The 20,166-nt window shown below is 41.8% G+C and overlaps 1 protein-coding gene across 2 annotated transcripts in view; it reads left to right on the top strand.

The window, feature by feature from the left end:
* Positions 1 to 7,236: 7,236 nt before the first annotated feature.
* The window catches only part of LOC146577685 (protein NLRC3-like), a 98,052-nt gene continuing 85,122 nt past the window's right edge, over positions 7,237 to 20,166 (top strand). The window contains exons 1-5 of one of the 2 annotated variants that reach the window (XM_085268299.1): positions 7,237 to 7,312; positions 7,429 to 9,256; positions 12,979 to 13,155; positions 16,347 to 16,520; positions 18,891 to 19,064. In XM_085268299.1, the coding sequence (XP_085124425.1) occupies positions 7,629 to 9,256; positions 12,979 to 13,155; positions 16,347 to 16,520; positions 18,891 to 19,064 (2,153 nt within the window). In that variant the 5' untranslated portion in view covers positions 7,237 to 7,312; positions 7,429 to 7,628. The remainder of the gene's footprint in view (positions 7,313 to 7,428; positions 9,257 to 12,978; positions 13,156 to 16,346; positions 16,521 to 18,890; positions 19,065 to 20,166) is intronic. The other variant, XM_085268298.1, reaches the window with a different exon arrangement.

The raw sequence follows: 20,166 nt of genomic DNA, 5'->3' as shown, positions 1-20,166 counted from the left end.
CCAGTCAGTGAATGTTGCATATAATTACATTTTTGCTTGATGCATAAAGTTAAAAGATTAAAACTAATAAAACAAGTTTTAAAAAGGGGCTTTTCCATTTGATTACATTTTGTATGATGGATTATGTAGAAAAAGTAGAATTGGGCTGAGAGATCTATCGCTTTATCACCTATTCAGGTTGTAAATCGTGTTTTTAAAAAGTAACTAAGTAACTAAGTAATTAATTACTTTTGAAAAATAAGTAATCAGTAAAGTAACGGGATTACTTTTTGGGGGAAGTAATCAGTAATTAGTTACTGATTACTTTTTTCAAGTAACTTGACCAACACTGAATCCAGGCATCCATGAAAACGGAATTTATGACATTTAACGGAGTTAGAAGTTAGCAGGGAGTTAGCTCGCTAGCTTCTATCTAAATACAATATAGCATGTCCTGACTGCGGGGTTTTGGAAACAAATTAAAACGTACAGCTCTGTTATGACTTCCAACATAAATGAAGACAGAAAACTAAACAGCAGTGACATTTGTAGGGTTACTGAAGTTTGGCTAGCTGGTATATAATGATGTGCTACGTGACCGGTAGCGACACAGCTATGTTAGCATAATATAAACAAGCTAACCTTTTTTCCACTCGATAAAAGTTAGCGTGAGTGTTCTCGGTGGTCAGGAACAAATGTAATCGCATGGCAGGATGCTGTAAAAGGACCAAACTTCAGCCAGGAGAACAACTGAGATAATCCATCCACAATACGAGGTTAGTCATTCATATACTGCTGCATGGGCTGGGCTGTAGTTACATCCTAAGGTTTTAAAAACTGAGCTTAAATAAATGATTAGCGGTAATAAAAGCCGAGGGAGGTCAACAGTGATCACTGACTGTTTTAGGAGCTTTTTGAGATCAAATATAAGAAAATACATAACATTAAACATGTTAACAACACAAAAGCCATATTAAACGCAGACTACTTTAGGCCCGGAAGTAGGATTCGTCGCGTCATCACTGAACAACCGGATTTCCCACCAGGTGTCATCAGGTATTTTTTTCATTTATTTCTGCCTCCACCTTTCCCTCATCCTCAGGGAATTATGCTTAATCATCGATGAGACTGCGTTATAGTTTTTACTAATAGTCTTCTTGTCTCTGTTTCTGATTTGTTTACTTTTTAGAAATTCTTTATTTGGTGTGGGTTTGGCAATGTTTCCCCAGCTTTTGAGTACCATCAAGAAGGACCTTAGTTGAAGAGATCTATAAAAATCTGTCCTGAGGAGATCAAATTCATTCTTCAGATGTTTTGTTCAGAGTTTTTAATGTATTTTTGTCCAGGTTGCCATTTCTTTTATGGGTTTTTCTAAGAAAGGTAGTGTTTCCAGTATTTTGGGACATTTACTGTTTTCTATTTCGAGCCTGTATGTATATCATTTTGCAACCATGTCAGCAAAGGTTTTATTTGTGCAGCCCAGTAGTAATATTTCAAATTAGGTACATTAATGCCCCCCTTAATTTTGGGCAACTTCAGGGTTTTGAGTCTAATTCTAGGCCGCTGTTTAGTCTACCTGAAGCTCGAAACTCTTTCATTCAGCTTATCAAACATTGTCTTTGGGATTTCAACTGGTATCATCTGAAATAAATAGGGTAGGGTTAGACCAGCATTCATACGGATATATTCAACTCGACCTAACAGACACAGGGGGAGAATAGACCACTGCTCTAAATCACTGCTGATACGCTGAATAATTTTTATTATAATTTTTGCCAAACAAGTGGTCCAAATGTATGGGAATGAAAGTTCCTAAATATTTAATACCCCCCTTAGACCATTTGAATTCACACACTCTTTTTTAGGTATGATATTGTAGAATTGGGTTTTGTTATATATAATATTATATCATCAGTGTAGAGGGATATTTTATGTCATTGTTCCTCTGGATAGCAGCATGACTGGCAATTCCTAAAATGGTCTGTCTGGTTTATAGTGAAAAAAATGCATTGAGCATTTCTCAAACAACCAATGAACAGACAGGACAACTGCTCAATTAAATTGAAAAATACATATTATTAGACTAAACAGCTATTTGAGCAACAACAATCACAGACAAATGGTAGGATGTGTGATGTGTGTGAGCCAGTGAAGTAAAATTTGTAGCTGAGCATCAAATATAAAATAATTAGGTCAGTGGCCGAGAATATGAAAGACAGTCACTTCTTTTATAAAAATGAGTGGAGATGTAATGAATTGTGTTTAGACATCAGCACTTATGTGTCACAAAATTTGTTCTTCATGCACTACGTTACTTTGTTTTTTCACAGAATTTCACAAGTTTCAAAATGTTTGTTTGCAAATAAATAAAAGTTTAGTGTTGCAAGTGGTGCCACTGTTAAAACTGTTGACTATAACTGTACTACCTGGCTAACTGGAGGAAATTACTAATAACAACCCCGGTGTATGAAAGTGTTTCTATTTTGCAAAATCAAGCAGGACAATAGGAGTTAAAGCTATCACACTAACCGCAAAAGATTACATTTTTCCCCCAGTATAGTTTTACTGTATGGTTTAGTAGCAAATTCAATAAAAATAAAAAGCATCTCATTTCTTCCTTCTTTCATATTTCTAATGATGATTGGTCTAATGGACTTGCAGTAAATTTCATGTGCTCTGCACAAAGGGAAGATTTTTTTTTTCAAGTATCAGTGTCCAAAAATGTACAGACCCAGCTGTTCCATAGCGTTGAGTCACCTCCCAAAAGGAGGAGAGCTTGTTTATTTCACAGAGTCAGTGCTTTTTTTTACCTCGAGTGCACTTGTGAGGACACTTCTCCACACTGTGTTCTGATGATGGGAACTTGTGGTAACATTTAATCTTAACTGACATAACATATTGCATCTATAAATGTGATTAAAATGTTTACCAAAGACTAACGTTTTTCATTCAGAACAAACAGCATATTTCAGGTTAGGGCTGCACAACTATTTTGTCCAATATTAAAATGACAGTTGTTTGTCACAATTATTCACAGATTGTAGTGGCAAAATGTGTTTTGATTGCACTGTCGTGTCAGAATACTGCTTTCACCTTTACTTTGTGCTACACTCATGTTAATTAATCTTCATAAATTAATGTTTGCAAACACAAAATATGAAGTTTTCCACTCTGTTATTTGTACCTGCACAATGGATGTGAATAAAACTCAAACCTATATGAGCTCCTTCTCTGTTTCCCTGCAACATTTTGTATAGATCTAACTTTTTGCCACATGAATAACCTTCTGATGTGTTTACAGTAAATGTATTTGATGTTAGCTTATTTTGTTACTTTTATTGTGCCTATGACATTCTGTACCCAGTTATTAAAATGTTAAGTGTAAATCATCCCCAGCCAGTGTTGGGAAGGTCACTTTTAAAATGTATTCCATTACAGAATACAGAATACATGCCCCAAAATGTATTCTGTAATGTATTCCGTTACGTTACACAATGACAGTAACGTATTCTGAATACTTTGGATTACTCCCTTTTGCTCATCACTGCTACGTCCATTGCTACGTAGTCATGATCCGTTCCTTCTCTGCTGTCTTCCTTTCCATCACATGGCGATGTTGTTTCTTGTTTTTTGAGGTCGAGTTTGAATTTAGCAGGTTTAACTATACTTGGGGCAGTCATTTTACTACTTTTGAGTGGAAACAATAACGAACACAAAGTAAATTCTGGGACAAGTTCAACGAGCTCCTAATTCGTGCGACTGCTCAACTCGCCATCTTGCGCCACCGTCTCACTACTAGATGAACTTGTGACACACATCTGCAGCAGAGGCTGAGTGGCTGCTCTCACACCTGGAGCATCCAAATCGACCCACAAACACGCTGAAAGATGCAATGCCATCAATGTGGATTGTCAAGACTGAGAGACCTCTTCCCTCTGACCCCTCCCCAAACCCTCAAACCCTCCTACCCACCTCGACATACAAACTCTGTGTGGCTTCACGTGTTCTGTTGATGTTTACATGATCGAAATAACTTGAACACAAACACAAACAAACAAAGAGGAAGACCGCACCGGAAGGAAACAACTACAAGTCCCAGCATCCTCTGTGTTTAGGGAGCAGCAGTGAAAGTGAAAGTATTGAGCCTCCGTTCAGAGCAGCAGGAGGAGGAAGGTGGAGCTGAGGCAGGTGAGTGTTTACATGAATATGTTTCTTCTTATGACATAAAATAATTCCACGCTGTTCGTGTCTGTGGGTGAAATGTGAGGCCGCTCGGCTCCTCTGAGCGCTGGTTTCCTGTAAGTAGAGAGGAAGTGAGTTTAGCTGAGCCTCCGTTTAGTGTGAGAGAGCAGGAGGAGAGTGAGAGCTGTGCTGAGGCAGGGTGAGTGTTAACACCGCTCTGACATTACTGTGTCTCTGTGGCGGGAACAACAGGCTCCGTCAGTGGAGGCAAAAATAATCAGACTTTGGTTTTTCAAAGGAAACAACTTTATGTCGGAAGTTCCGCACGCTCATTGGATAACGATGTGTCAATCTCGAGCTATTAGCCAATGAGCGTGCGGATTCACAGAAAGACCCGCCTTTATCACGGGACTTTAAAAACTACAATGGCGACAGAAACTCCGTGAGTGGAGTTCAGGGTGACGTTATGAAACTGTGACGTTTGAGCCACTTCCTGTTCTCAGTCCCAGCGTCCTGATCACCGAGGTTTCTGTTGCTCTGATATCTGATATTGATTATATTGGTAAACAGGCTGTAGCATAAACATCAGGTCTGTTCTGAAAACTGTCTTTATTTTTTCAAAGTAAGGGAATATCTGTGGTCTGATACCGCGGGCTCATGGGCTAAGGACTTGGATTGACAAGTCAAGCGCAGATGATTGTGTTGTTTCTTATAAAGGCTTGTGTGTGTGTGCCTTCCTGTGTGTGTCCTTGTGTCAGTGGAACTGAATCAGTGTGTTAGAGAAAGTGCTCCTCTGCTGTGCCGTCATCGTGTGGATGCTTCTTTTAAAGTTGGAACTCATGTTTTTATGATCTGCTTCATTTCATTGAACCTTTATTTCTAACCATGAAGTCCCTTTGAGGTTACAGCCTCCTGGTTAGGTTTAGGCTGTTATTGTGCTTCAGGCTGAAATATGAGGAGTAAGGAGTGGGGCTGGTTAGCCCTCATGACCCTCACCATAACACATACGTCACAGGACAGTGTTTACCACAGAAACTCCATGAAATGATCAATGAGAACTTTAGAAACCCGTCAGTGTGATGCTTCCAGTACAACAGCACCTCTGAGTGTGTGTGTTTGCCTCTCAGACTAACTCCACCCTGACATCAAGAAGATGGAGGAAGAGGATGGAGCAGGATCTGCAGCATCCAGCTGTGTGTCTGTGAGGAGTGACTGGTCCAAAGGAGAACCTCTAAACTTCAGTAATGAACCTGCAGCAACAATGTAAGAGAGCTGCTGACTCATTTATTCAGTGTAAATAATGATTTTTGATGCAATGGGAGAAGAAAAATGACAAAAACAGTTTTAAAAATAAGGATTAAAATATTAAAAACTATGTTTTTGAGTTTCCTGATGTAGTACAAAAATATATGAACATAACTGTATATAGGACAGATATTTTACGGTTCTTTTAGGCAGCACCAAAAAACAAAAAGACTATTTTAAGCTGTCTGAGGTAGTGAGTCAACATGTCACACTGGGTCAAAGGTCAGGGAGTAAAAGTGTGTTTTAAAGGAGGTTTAAAATCAGCGAATGAAGGAGCCTGTCGAGGTAAATCGTTCCATAACTGATCAAATTCAGTTGGTGGACCTCTGTGTGAAATCAAGCATCTGGTTCACAGAGAGGATAACCCTCACACAGTACAACATTATATAGGGAGACAAAAACAGAGATTATCGTAGCCATCGCTCTCTCGCATGGACGTGGCAGTCTTGCTGTCTGCTGCGAATCCTCCCCGTACCTCCGTGACCTCGTCTGGTATCTGCTCCCTCCTCTGTAAGAGACAGTAAAGGAAAACACGTCTCTGCCCAGTCTTGAAAATCTAATCTTATCATCCATTGTTCTTCTAGGGCCTCTTCTTCTTGTGGCCTCAGCTAACTGCTAATATTTAAATGGCTAACATTAACATGTGTGCCAGCCAGGTTCACATTTATGATGAACTATGATTAATTAACTGATGTTGAACCTGGAGCTTTACTGACCTCTGAAATTCCTCCTAAAGTGTTATTCAGTGTTGTGACAGTCAGCTGCTTCAGCTGCTGCTGGGATGGGCTGTGGCAAAGAGAACAGAGAAAATCCAAATCAGAGTTTTTCTCTGAATTAAAAGCAAGGAAACAACAATATATTCTACATGGTGAAACTGATGGTTTCTGGTGTTTGGGTCTGTTTTTCTGTATTTATGCAGATAAAGTGTAAACTCAGATGAATTATACCATCAAATGTTAAAGGAAAATATCAGGATGAGTGTCTGTGAGCTGAGAAGGACGTGAAGCGAGCAGTTTATCCCAGAGCTGAAGCTGCTCTGTGTGCAGAGATGAGCTCAGATTCCTGCTGTGATTGATCAACAGTCACAGAAATGTAGACTTGTAGTTATTACTGCAGTATGGTCACAGCAGATACTGATGAACATGTATTATGAGGATGGATGATCAAGTTTCTCACTCTCTCCTTTAAATCTCAGTTTTTTCTTCTTCACAGTTTATCTGTTAATTTATTAATGAATAACACTGAAAGAGTTTCTGTTATATTTCCCCTTGAACATCAGCTTATTAGGGCGGCATTAGGAAATAGCCCCCCTCCAAAGAATGAATAAATGAATGATGATAATAATAAAATGATTAAAAAGCAGAGCTCAGAGTGGTAGAATGGTCAAACATGGATCCACGGGTGGTTCAACTGCATTTGATGACGTGACCGAAGCAAATCTTTCAAATAATCCCACCATCAACGGGATGTTGTCTCCTTTACTACGGTTACTTTACTTGGTCACCGTGTGAATTTCTTTGAAATGAACCAAATTCTTTTATTTGTTGGTTGTTGCATATTTAACCTCTACAGTCAGGAAAGGAGGAGATGAGGCCTCAACAATGTTGGGTTGTAGCTGTGGTTCAGGTTAGAGTGAGTGTCCATGGAATAAATGTAAGTCAGTGAACTGGAAACATGACTGTGTTCAAACTTTGTTTTCCTTTTTATAATGAGTCTAATCAAAGGTGGACAGAAGTATCTCCACTGTGACTTTTCTGTGTCACCATCAGAGCTTCTGCACAGTGTGGAGAAAGATCCAGAAGCAGAGCTGGACTGCAGACAGCCAGTCAGAGCAGCTGTGTACAAAGTAAGACTGAACATCTGTCTGCTGATGGACTCATTTCTGAAAACTGGACTTCTTGTGTTGTTCAGACACTGAAGAGTTTTCTTTCTCTTTAGTCTCATTGTTTTTCTTTCTTTCAGCAGATGTTGGTCTGCAGGAGGTTTTAGATGAACATAAGATCAGTCTGAGGAGGAGATGTGAACGTGTGACTGAAGGAAGTGATGAAACAGGAAGTAGAACCCTCCTGAACAGGATCTACACTGAGCTCTACATCACAGAGGGACAGAGTGAAGAGGTTCATACCCAACATGAGGTGAGGCAGCTGGAGACAGCTTCCAAGATGGACGCCCTCCATGACGCTCCAATCAGGTGCCAGGACATCTTTAAAGCCTTACCTGACCAACAGAGACCCATCAGAGTGGTTCTGACCAACGGCGTGGCTGGTGTTGGAAAAACCTTCTCAGTGCAGAAGTTCACTCTGGACTGGGCAGAGGGCTTGGAGAACCAACATGTCAGTGTGGTGGTTCTGCTTTCATTCAGGGAGCTGAACCTGATCAGAGATGAGCAGTACAGTCTTCTGGAGCTGCTCCATGTTTTCCATCCAACATTACAGAAGGTCACAGCAGAGAAGCTGGCTGTCTCTCAGCTTTTGTTCATCTTTGACGGCCTGGATGAAAGCAGACTTTCATTGGATTTCACCAACAGGAAGCTGCTGTCTGATGTCACACAGAAGTCATCAGTCAGCCAGCTGCTGACAAACCTCATCCAGGGGAATCTGCTTCCCTCGGCTCTCGTCTGGATAACTTCCCGACCCGCAGCAGCCAATCAGATCCCTCCTACATGTGTTGACAGGCTAACAGAAGTACGAGGCTTCACTGACGCCCAGAAGGAGGAGTACTTCAGGAGGAGATTCAGTGATGAAGAGCTGTCCAGCAGAATCATCTCCCACATGAAGACATCCAGGAGCCTCCACATCATGTGTAGTATCCCAGTCTTCTGCTGGATCACTGCTACAGTTCTGGAGCACATGTTGACTACAGAGCAGAGAGGAGAGCTGCCCAAGACCCTGACTGACATGTACTCACACTTCCTGCTGGTTCAGACAAAGAGGAAGAAGAACAAGTACCATGAGGGACATGAGACGAGTCCACAGGAGCTGACGGAGGCTGACAGGGAAGTTCTTCTGAAGCTGGGGAGGCTGGCGTTTGAACATCTGGAGAAAGGAAACATCATGTTCTACCAAGAAGACCTGGAGCAGTGTGGTCTGGATGTGACAGAGGCCTCGGTGTACTCAGGAGTTTGTACAGAGATCTTCAAAAGAGAGTGTGTGATCTTCCAGAAACCAGTCTACTGCTTTGTTCATCTGAGCATTCAGGAGTTTCTGGCTGCTGTCTACATGTTCCACTGTCACACCAACAGGAAGACAAAGGTGCTGAAGAACTTCCTTAAACCAAAATCTTTAATCAAGATGATTTCCAGTCTTTTTGATGACGATGATCTCCAATCACTTGATGTATTTCTGAGGAGAGCCATGGAGAAATCCCTCCAGAGTAAAAATGGCCACCTGGACCTGTTTGTTCGCTTCCTTCATGGCCTCTGTCTGGAGTCCAACCAGAGACTCTTAGTAGGTCTGCTGGGTCAGACAGAGATCAGTCCAGGAACCATCCAGAGAGTCATCAACAACCTGAAGAAGATGAACAGTGATGGAATCTCTCCTGACAGAAGCATCAACATCTTCCACTGTCTGATGGAGATGAACCACCTCTCAGTACATCAGGAGATCCAAGAGTTCCTGAAGTCAGAGAACAGATCAGAGAAGGAACTCTCTGAGATCCAGTGCTCAGCTCTGGCCTTCATGCTGCAGATGTCAGAGGAGGTTCTGGATGAGTTGGACCTGCAGAAGTACAAAACATCAGTGTCGGGACGACAGAGACTGATTCCAGCTGTGAGGAACTGCAGAAAGGCTGGGTGAGTCCAGATGTGATCATTAACATCATTGATCAGTGTAGGTTAGTAGTTTAATTTTGAAAATAAAATCAGATTGTAAGCACAAAGTGTTTGTGTCTGTACGCTGCAACCTTCCACACCATTCCTTTATTGTACAGACTCAGCAGCAGCTCCATGGATCCCAAATCCAAGAGTGGAGAACAGATTTGAAGTGTGTCACATCCATGCAGTCACAGCTGTTTCCACCATGTTTCCACTGATATTAATCCTGTTCAATGACACGTTTCATATCAGTGAATATGTTCTTTAGGACGTCCACTGACATGTTTAAGTGTCCTGCTGGAAATCACTCAAATCATCCATGAAATCCATGAAAAATCCTTTTAGTGTTTCTAACTTCACCCTCTGTCCTCTCTCTCTCTCCATCCTCCTCACTGCTTCTTTCACTGATAATCACACAAACATCGTATTCAGCTACAAAATAACACAATAATATCATCTGATGATCATTATTATAAGAGCAGGATCCATATTTGATATCAGAGTAACACACTGCTTGGTTATGTGCAGTCATCATCAGTGACTGTGGGTCAAACAGAAGCTCTCTGATTGGTTGCTGACCTTGGTCACCTGTCCACTCTCACCTGTTTGTGTTTGCTCTCTCTTTGCTGTCTCCATCCTCTCTCTCCTTTCTCTCCCTCTCTGTCTTTGTACGTCACTCAGGTCCAATGGAAACAGTGACATTTACAAACGTTCTTGAATAATTTATAATACTTTGGAACAACAGTAAAACAGCCAAAAAAGTGTAAGACTGAAGCAGGTCCAACCTTATAACCAATACGGGCTCCACCCCAAACAATAACCAAATTCCCTAATATACTAAAATCACTCAGCAGTCCAACTGCTTTCCACCGTCCAACCGTATTAAATCCTTTAGCGGTCCAACCGCATTCAATCATTTTTAGCAGTCCAACTGCATTAAATCCTCAGTACTGTCATGAGATTCTCATCAAAATCAAAGCAGACATTCCCCAGTAATTTCAGTGAGTAGACTTTAATTTGTAATGTCCAATTTGGCACACTTTGGAAATAATTCAACAGGTAGTGCCTTACCTTTGGATAAGCGGCTTAGAACAACAATGAGAAAAAGAGAGCTGATTATTAGCTCATCAAAACACAAAACAAAATCACAATGAATTATCGGTTAATTTCATTTAAAATAATTCATTAAGTATTTATGTACAATTCAAATTAGTTAATTACATATTTTGTTGGTTTGTTTTCTATTTTAATTATTTTACTGACACATTTAATGAATTATTTAATGATGTATTTATTTAATTCACGTTGCTACTCCTGGCCCTTCATCGCTGTTCATAAATACATTTTATTTGTCAGCTTCACCCATCAAAGTCAGGGGGCGGGGTTAATGCTGATCAAGTCAACACCATTGCTTTGGTCTGGTGGGCGTTCTTTTAGTGGGCTTTTCTCAATACTAAGTAGGCCTACACACCAGGGTTTGGACATGTGTGGACCCAAACTATACTTAAACTTTACCCTTTTTTGTGTGTCACCAAATACACTTTAATATTTTCTAGACAAGAATGTAGTGGCGTAATCTTTAACCTCTTTTGGCTCCAAACAGAAGTGACAGACTTGAGCAGGGTTCATTTAAAGGCTGACAGAAGTGGAGTGGTGACGGGGAGATGTTTGACAGGACAGTGTTTCAGCCTCCACAGGTTCATGTTGTGCTCCATCAGTCAGTGAAGATGAAGTCAGTGCTGATGAGGCTGTAGAGTGTGTGAGGGATGTGAATGAGGATGATGAAGATCTGATGATAGCAGATAAAAACAGGCTGCAGAGACTTTGAGCCATACAGGGCACACAGTGTGTGTACAGAACAGCTGAAATCATTATGGAGGCCTCACTGGGATATGGAAGCATCACAGTACAGCTTCAGTGAAGCATTAAAGTCTCTGATATGAGATGAGAAATGAAGCAGGCAGAGCTTTTTCATGAGTGGAAATCCACTGTGACTGTGAGCTGCTGCTACAGCCTCCAGATTAGCCAGCAGCTCATCCTGCTCAACATGGACCTGTGGTCAGAGTGTGTGCTGGATAATCCGGCCCAGGATGAGGCCAAACTGACATGGGATGAAATGTCTGTCACATAATTGAGCTTAGTGTAGTTTCATTTCTGCACAATTTAAAAACAACCAAAACTTTGTTCTGTCTTTTCTGTGTTATACTGTAGACTTTCTTTGATACTGTGTCCAAAAGGAGCAGCTTTTACTTTGAAGGGGAGCCGTCTCTGTTTCCTCTTCAGGTTGGATGATGGAAGCAAATTAGTAGTTGTGTCCCAAAACGTCGGCTGCATCCTCCAGAGGCTGCATTTGAAGGCCGATTACGTCACAGCCAGGCGATGAAGGCTGTCCGTATTTGTCGACTCCTTCAAATGTGCCCGACAAATGCGTCCTTCATTTCCCCGAATTTGAAGGATTCGTCGGGTGTGTCCTTCGTGGCCCACCATATCCCAGAATTCATATCCCAGCCAAATTTCAGCTGCCAACAATGGCGGCAGCTACTAAGTTTTCAAATTACTCTTATTAATCTTTCTGGGTCACAAAATAAACTTTTAACATATTTTCAGGCGAGAAAGTAGCTGTGTAAACTTCAAATATCTGCTTGGTTTATCAAGACATCGCATATTTGCAAAAGTGTGCCGACGTTTTCGGAGACGTCTGTTCCCCACCCGCTCGCTAGCAAGCCGGGGGGTTCAATGGTCACTCCAGCCGGCGAGAGCAGCGGACGCCCGGCTTCATCGTTTTCAGACCCCGCTCTTTCGCTACTCAGGTGAAACATGATATATAAGTCACTCAGATAACTTAAAAATGTAATTGTTTGCCTTTTTTCTGTGTTTTATTTGTTCCGGAGTAAATCGGTTTGGCTGAGATCAAAGTTCCTCCGGGATTTTCACACAGCTGAATAAACGTTAAACAGGAAACTGATTAAACAGAAGTGTGAGACGGTCGAGAATTTACGCCAGTGTCCTGTTATATTTTAGATAGCAAGGAGCAGACGGCCGAGTTTATTAAACTCCACCGACACAGCGGTGACGCAAATCTGAAGGCTAGACCGTCCCATTTCACAGCCTCGCACTTCCAGCCTTTTCGATCTTTGAAGGACCCGGCCCACGTAGACCGCGAATACCGGGTCCTCCGAAGGATGCAGCCGACGTTTTGGGACAAAGCTAGTGTGTGATGTTCTTTCAGTGTTGCACTTTGTAGACGCTCCCTGAGCACTGGTCTCACAGCCAGCTGCACATAGAGACCAGTGTTGTTAGTCCAGGTCAGAAGATGACTTGTTGGAATGAAAATGAGCTTGTAGTTTGTCTGCTTTAATAATGTGACTGGAAAAAGGTGTTGGACTTCAAATATGTCCATTTCTTTCACACTTCACCTTTAAAAGTGAAGCCTTGTGGTTCCTGGAAGGAAAAACACGACTTTTTCAAGTCTTTGTCCTGTTTTTATGATAAATGTACGACTTTAATGTGAAACATTCAGAGTTTTTTCTCTTGTTGTGTTTGTTTGAAGCTGCTTCCTGTTGGCTTCAGCTGTTTGGAGTTTCCATTTTCTAAACTTCTACATTCTGAACCTTCTTCAGCTCTGAACAGATGATGAAACACTGAATGATTTCAAGCTCACACTTTGTCTAATAAACTTACATCTTTCATTCTTTATACAGATTGTGGAACTGTGGTTTGTCAGAGATCAGCTGTGATTATCTGGCAGCAGCACTGAAGTCCAACCCCTCCCATCTGAGAGAGCTGGACCTGAGCTACAACGACAAGCTGCAGGATTCAGGAGTGAAGCATCTGTGTGGTTTCCTGGAGAGTCCAGGATGTGGACTTGAAACTCTGGGGTCAGTCAGCATGTTTTAGTTGTGCTGAGATGAATATGATGTGAAAGTTGTGCTGACACTAAACTGCAGACATCAGGCTGATATTATACTGATCCACACTGAGGATCTTCATGGTAAAGTCTGTTTTCTTCTTCTCTGGTTTAGTCCATTGACTGCAGCAGAACAATGTTCACATTTCAAACAGTGAGACTCAACGTATGGCCCGCGGCCCACACGCGGCCTGCCCACCTTCCCTGATTCAGAAAGAGGGGACCCTGATTAACTGTGTAGTGTTCTTCCTCACAGTTCTAAGTATCAGACACAACAATGAATAATCCACAGCTGACTGTCTTTAGCAGGTCAAAGGTCACGGCACACAGCAGACAGTGGGAAATATTATAATTCTGATCATTTATCAGCACATATCCATATGTATAAAAACAAAGCTGACACTGTGAGACTTGATCAGAGGTGTGATCATCACAGCAGAGGCCTTTGTGTCAAAGTCACTGAGGATCAAACAGAAACACATGAAGCAGATTTTCCTGTTCTGGCTTTTTATAGCAGATAACCTTCAAAATATTCTGCAGTCCATCAAAAACTGAAGCAAACCATGAATCAACATGTGAACATGAGCTGATGCTGCTGAAGGGAAGCAAAGTTACAGAGGTTTGATTACAGACACAGCTGAGAGTTTGTAATCTGTCATCATTTTAAAAGGTTTACATTTCTTCAGTATATCCACATTTGCAGCTGGTACCTCAACCTCCACTTGTCCAACACAACTGCTGTCCACTGCCTCCATGACATTGTGATTTTGCTGTTGGTCTTCTGTCAGATCTTCATCAATCACTTCTGCATGGGGCACACCTTCAGACTCTGCAGCTGCATAACGAAAGCCTGTAAGATAAAATTAGACATAAGGTAAATGTACACCAATATTCCAATGACAGGTGTGTGATTCATCTGGAAGTTATGTGCGGATTAGTGTACAGTGATAGCAATTTAGTATGTTTTTAGAGGGGGGGGGTTGTTTACCTCCGATGGGTGCTCTTTTTCGCTTCCGTTGCGTACGCCTTGAGTGCCGGTCCGAGTCTGATACAGGTATGTCGTCATGCCCCATGTGCAGTGTTGGTGCCCAGTCTGGATTTGTTACATCCATTTCATATGCTGGTTTGCCTGCAATAATGCCAAATCATAAGCTACTCAGTCGACATGATGTGGTTCTGCAGCATCACACATTAGCATGTTTTATCTCATTATCTATGACCGCAGCACGTTGAAAATCACACTAAAAGCCTTTCAAGAGTGATATGAATTAATTTAGAACTCACCGGAAAGAAAATGCCGTGAGCAAACCAACAAAAAGCTGGGGATTGCAGAGAACTCGATATCCGCTCGTCTCACCGCTGCAATCCAAGCCTGACGTCTTTGTTTAGTAATATCGGATACATGGGATCCCTCACGTTGCCTCCAGGATGGAAAACGATGAAAAGAGAGCCCGTTATCCAGCTTCTTGCCTTCACGATCGTGTGATCTAACGTTGCAACCGACAACACAACACGTACGATCCATAGCTGAAATGGTATCCTTTGGCTGGCCTACTGTCATGGCGGAAGGGGGCATGGCCCATCTCCCGTGACATCACGCTCCAAAGCCCTATAGGTGGGAAAATGTACCATGTCGACCAATCAAAAATGATATGGAAACATGACATTTGGTTGTTTAGCAAAAGGGGGAAGTTTTAGGAGTGACCGGCAAGAGAGAGCGAGTGAGCGAAAGAGAGAGAGAGTTTTGATACGTGAGAGATTTGTGACGTTTACCGTGTTTGGTCTCAAGTTAGTTTGTTGTCTTGTGTATTTAGTGTGTAGCTGTTGTTTTGTTTTGTGTGTCAGTTCTACTAGTGATCGTCACAGTTGCTGCCTTAAAGCCAACAAAGGCAGATTGCAGTGTAAACGCTGAGTGACACACCTGCTGTCAGACCTGCAGGTTTATCCCTGTGCTGTTCTCATATGTGTTAGAGTGACACAAACTATTGTTTGACACCTGATTGTTCTGTAAATAGTTTGAAATGATTATATGAAAAACGTCTGAGCCTTGGCTGCATTTTTTGGTAAATAGTACCATATAACTTTGTTGTTTGCAAAACGTGTGCGTATTTTTAAAAGTGTACAATCTCTATTTGCATTTCAAGTTATGAAGATGATTCGTTAAACATGTGTGTGGTTTTTACAGTCAAAATATCACTTTCTACTTGTATTTTAAATTTTGTCTGAATTTAGATAAATTGTGCTGATACAGTTGGTCAAAATGAGAAAATAACAGATTGGCAAGATAAACTGTTTTTAAAGGTAAAATATAGAGGCCACATCAAAAGTAGTCAAGAAGGGTTAAAGGCTAAAAGCAAAGTTGTCACCAAGTACTGTTTATATTTGTGTGTATTGCTGCAGCTTTTTTGAGTATTAATTTGGTGCCTTTGTGTGAAATAATGGTATTGTGAGTGATCCATATAGTCACAAAGAATAGCCACTTGTTTCTGTGCTACCAAAGTTCCCCGGCTTTCATTCAAAATGTGTTTATCGTCAGCACCTGCACATTAAACTACTTAAACATTATAAATGTCTTCAAGCTCACACTGAGGCCTGTGGGGTACTATCAGCCACTGAGACAGTACACACATTTATATGTGTTTGTATATGAATATTTCATACTTTAAGACTGCCTGTTTATTTAAGGGAGATGAACAAAATACATTGGAATTGTACAAAATAATATCATGGATGATAAATTAAATAGATTTTAAGTAGATGCTTGTGCATTCTTAAAGTCTTATATGTTGAACTGAACTATGTGATCTGTTCAAAGCCTTAATCTTAATTTGAAGTGAAATGTGCATTTTGAGTTTATACACTATGTATATAAGGCGACCGTTTCCTTTTGCAGTATTTTTGTGTGGTGTACTTTTCTATGTCTTAACAAAAGGGGAACAAAGGTGTTTAAGTTCACCTAGGATGATGTGTTTTAATTTTCACATGGTCTTGCTTGAATTTGACCCTGACAAAGGCGTATGAACTCTGTCAGCTGTTTGGAGTTTCCATTTTCTAAACTTCTACATTCTGAACCTTCTTCAGCTCTGAACAGATGATGAAACACTGAATGATTTCAGGCTCACACTTTGTCTAATAAACTTACATCTTTCATTCTTTATACAGATTGAGTCACTGTGGTTTGTCAGAGATCAGCTGTGATTATCTGGCAGCAGCACTGAAGTCCAATCCCTCCCATCTGAGAGAGCTGAACCTGTGGGGAAACAACCTGAAGGATTCAGGAGTGAAGCATCTGTGTGGTTTCCTGGAGAGTCCAGGATGTGGACTTGAAACTCTGAGGTCAGTCAGCATGTTTTAGTTGTGCTGAGATGAATATGATGTGAAAGTTGTGCTGACACTAAACTGCAGACATCAGGCTGATATTATACTGATCCACTCTGAGGATCTTCATGGTAAAGTCTGTTTTCTTCTTCTCTGGTTTAGTCCATTGACTGCAGCAGAACAATGTTCACATTTCAAACCTTCAAAGAAGAAGAAAAATCCTCCACTGGATAATTCACTGTGAAACTCTCCAACTCTTCATTCCACCTTAAAGTCTGTCTGACACTGAAATCCAAAGCAAAATGTGCGTTTGCTTTACAGACAGCAGTCCAACACAAACATACACACATCATCCAAAACACAGTCCAACATCCAAATCTCCTCCACTGCCAGCATGAATGATGGGAAAGAGAAGGAGGAACACTCTGACATTCAGGGTTAGAATGAGTTTCATGAAGCAGACTGTGAAGATCAAAGCTGCATTAGAAAGCTTACATGAATGAATGAGTGGACAGAAGTGGACAGAGATCATCTGAAGCACTTCAAAGGCTTTAAATCAGCACATTTCTCTTTATTCTTTATCAACTCTGTTAGTTTCTCTCAGTTTTCTGTGGAATGAAGCTAACAGCAGGCTAATAAGATGCTGACCAATAGGTTTCTATTAAAGGTTGTAATTTGTATATGAAAAAGTGCTTTGGCTCAGCAGGGATCAGCTTACAGGTAGAATACAGCTGCTGGATGGGATTAGCATGTCATAGCTATCTACCAAACTGCTAACTGGGGGATTTCAGGCCATCTATGGATCATTTTTGCTAACTGTTTATTCAGCTTAGGCTCACAGGGCTGCAGCCTGTGCCCTAGCTGTCATAGGGCAAGAGGCGTGGTCCACCTGCACAGGTGAGCAGTCCATCACAGGGCCAACAGAGAGAGACAGAGAAGCACTCTCTCACATCCACACCTACAGCCAATTTAGAAGCACCAATGAACCTAAGCAGCATTTCATTGGACTGTGGGAGAACATCCAACCTCCACAGAAAGGCCAACAAGCTTCAACCTACAACCTTCTTGCTTTAAGGCACTAGTGCCAACCACTTTTCCCCATTTCAGCCCAAATCCTGCATCTTCCTGTTTCTGACTCCAGGCCAGCTCCACTAAGACTTTCTCATCAGACACTGCCACCTAGTGGAGGAAGTCTTAGTCCCATTTGAAGCTTCAGATGACAGTTAGTTCCTTTACAAAGAGGTGGAGGTGGTGGGGCCACAGCACCATCATCACTGAGTGCCATAGGACACTTAACCTTTGTTTCCATGTGCTGGGAACTTCCTGTTGTTCCAAGGAGGACTGGAAAATGTGTGAAGATCTCCCAGTCAGTTCCTCACAGCACACTTCAATCATTTCCCTCCCACAGCATCAGGACCAGGGCTTTTTCTCTCTTTGGTCCCACTAAGAGATTTCCACACAAACACCTCATCAGTGGGACTCTCAGAGCTACCAGCCCTTTGCTACAATCACAAAGCTCTTCATTGAAATCAATGATATCAAAGCTGGAATCAAATGAGTCCAAGTCTTCTGCTGATTCAGCATCACATTCATCTTTGCTCCTTGTTCTGCATCCCCACCATGGACTTCATTCCTTTCCAAGCCAGCCTTGAGTGTCCTTTATTCAGCTCATCCTCTGCTTTACTTTTACACCTGATTTTAGCTGCTTTATCTCTCTTTCAACAAGTTTCTGTGCCTCAATCTTTTTCTTCTCTTCCTCATAACAAGACAGCTTCTTCTGCCTGAGAACATGTTGGAGTGATTTACTAATCCAGGGCTGCTTATTGGGGAAAATACTTCCTGTTTCCAAAGTAATCCCCATTTTTCCCAGAAAGAAATGTAAGTAGAAATCGATGATCTAAGTGAGAACATGAGCCTTTAAAAAGTCCCAGTGGGTGCAGTCAAAGCAGTCCCTCAGTTCCAGTATAGAGTCTTTGGTCCAGACTGGAACAACTGTGTGCCCAGTTTGAGCTCTCTTCAGTCCTGTGACCTGACAGACCCAGAGGGGCCATCACATCACATTTAGAAGCTCCCCTAATGGAGCCACAACACATGTCCAACACTTAGTCTGTCTTGTTGGACCAACTGGAAGAAATGATTCAAGGACTTAGTCACAGAACAGAGATTCAAATCTCCAAAATCCAACTGGCTGCATCAGGACATATAGTCTGAAACTCTGCACAGTTTCCTGTTTGAAGCTGCTTCCTGTTGGCTTCAGCTGTTTGGAGTTTCCATTTTCTAAACTTCTACATTCTGAACCTTCTTCAGCTCTGAACAGATGATGAAACACTGAATGATTTCAAGCTCACACTTTGTCTAATAAACTTACATCTTTCATTCTTTATACAGATTGATGGGCTGTGGTTTGTCAAAGATCAGCTGTGATTATCTGGCAGCAGCACTGAAGTCCAACCCCTCCCATCTGAGACAGCTGGAGCTGTGGAGAAACAACCTGAAGCATCCAGATGTGAAGCAGCTGTCTGATCTTCAGCAGAGTCCAGACTACAGACTGGAGACTCTGAGGTCAGTAGAGTGATGGAGTGAGTGGGTGGTGCTGTCAGCAGTATTGTACTAAACACAGTCAGTATGAAACAAAGATCCAGTGTTTCCTGTAAAGCTGCAGCTTCTCAGTGAAGCTGTGAGAGGAGAATGGTGACAGGCTTCAGGATTGGACACAAACACTTCCTGTTTCTGACCTTTATGGTCACCATAGTAACGGCTGACACGCTCTGATCAAACACTGTCAACAGCCAATCAGCTCTCTGAACAAAGCAGCACGCAGACCAATGACTGCATTCATTTCCAAGTTTAAAGCAGTGAAGAACACAGTCTGTAGGTGAGGAAGAATTTAGTGAGAGCAGATGTTTGGATGGAATTCCTCCAGTTAACAGCTGGAACCGTCCATCTGGATTGTTGGGCTTGTTGTTGGGGTTCCTACAGAGCTCAGAGTGGACACACCAAGGTTCTTCTAATGAATGAAAGTCCAAACTCAAACTAGGAGGGAAAAACATTTTCATCAACTTCAATAAAAATCCAAAGATTAGAAAAAGTGAAGCAACAATGAGTCCTAGTACAGTCCCAGCACTGAAGTCCCTGCTGCTCTTTATACTGGATGTGCTGCATCACTGACTGACAGCTGATGAAGAGTCTCTGGAAACACGCGTTTATCTCCTCTGCTCTTCCTTCTTCTCTCTGCAGGTGGAGGTGATGATGGTAAACAGGACGGTGTGTGTGCTGAGAGAGGAGGAGCTGTGTCCTGATGATCCAGAGAGGTTGAAGCAGCAGCAGCTTGTGTGTAGAGACGCTCTGACTGGGCCATGTTACTGGGAGGTGGAGAGGAGAGCTTCATCCAGCAGTGACTGACAGAGGAATGAGAAGAAGTGCAGATGACTGTCAGTGCTGCAGAGTGAACTGCTCTGAGAACAGCTCCACTGTCAGACACAATGTAGAGTCCAGCATCATTCCTGTGTGTCCCTCTGGATCTGACAGAGGATCATCAGTGTATCTGGACTGCTCTGCTGCTGCTCTGTCCTTCTACAGTCTCTGCACAGTCTCTGTCTGACTCTGGCTACATTTTTGGCATTTATATTCTTGGTTGCTCTCTTTATATTTTTCACATTCAAAA

This window comes from Mchenga conophoros, linkage group LG3 (assembly GCF_057382185.1).
Source record: "Mchenga conophoros isolate Kocher_MC1m ecotype Shallow Benthic linkage group LG3, M_conophoros_male_GT1.1, whole genome shotgun sequence".
NCBI classification, from domain to species: domain Eukaryota; kingdom Metazoa; phylum Chordata; class Actinopteri; order Cichliformes; family Cichlidae; genus Mchenga; species Mchenga conophoros.
Note: the sequence above shows the minus strand (reverse complement) of the source record. Positions and strands in the feature narration are given on the sequence as shown.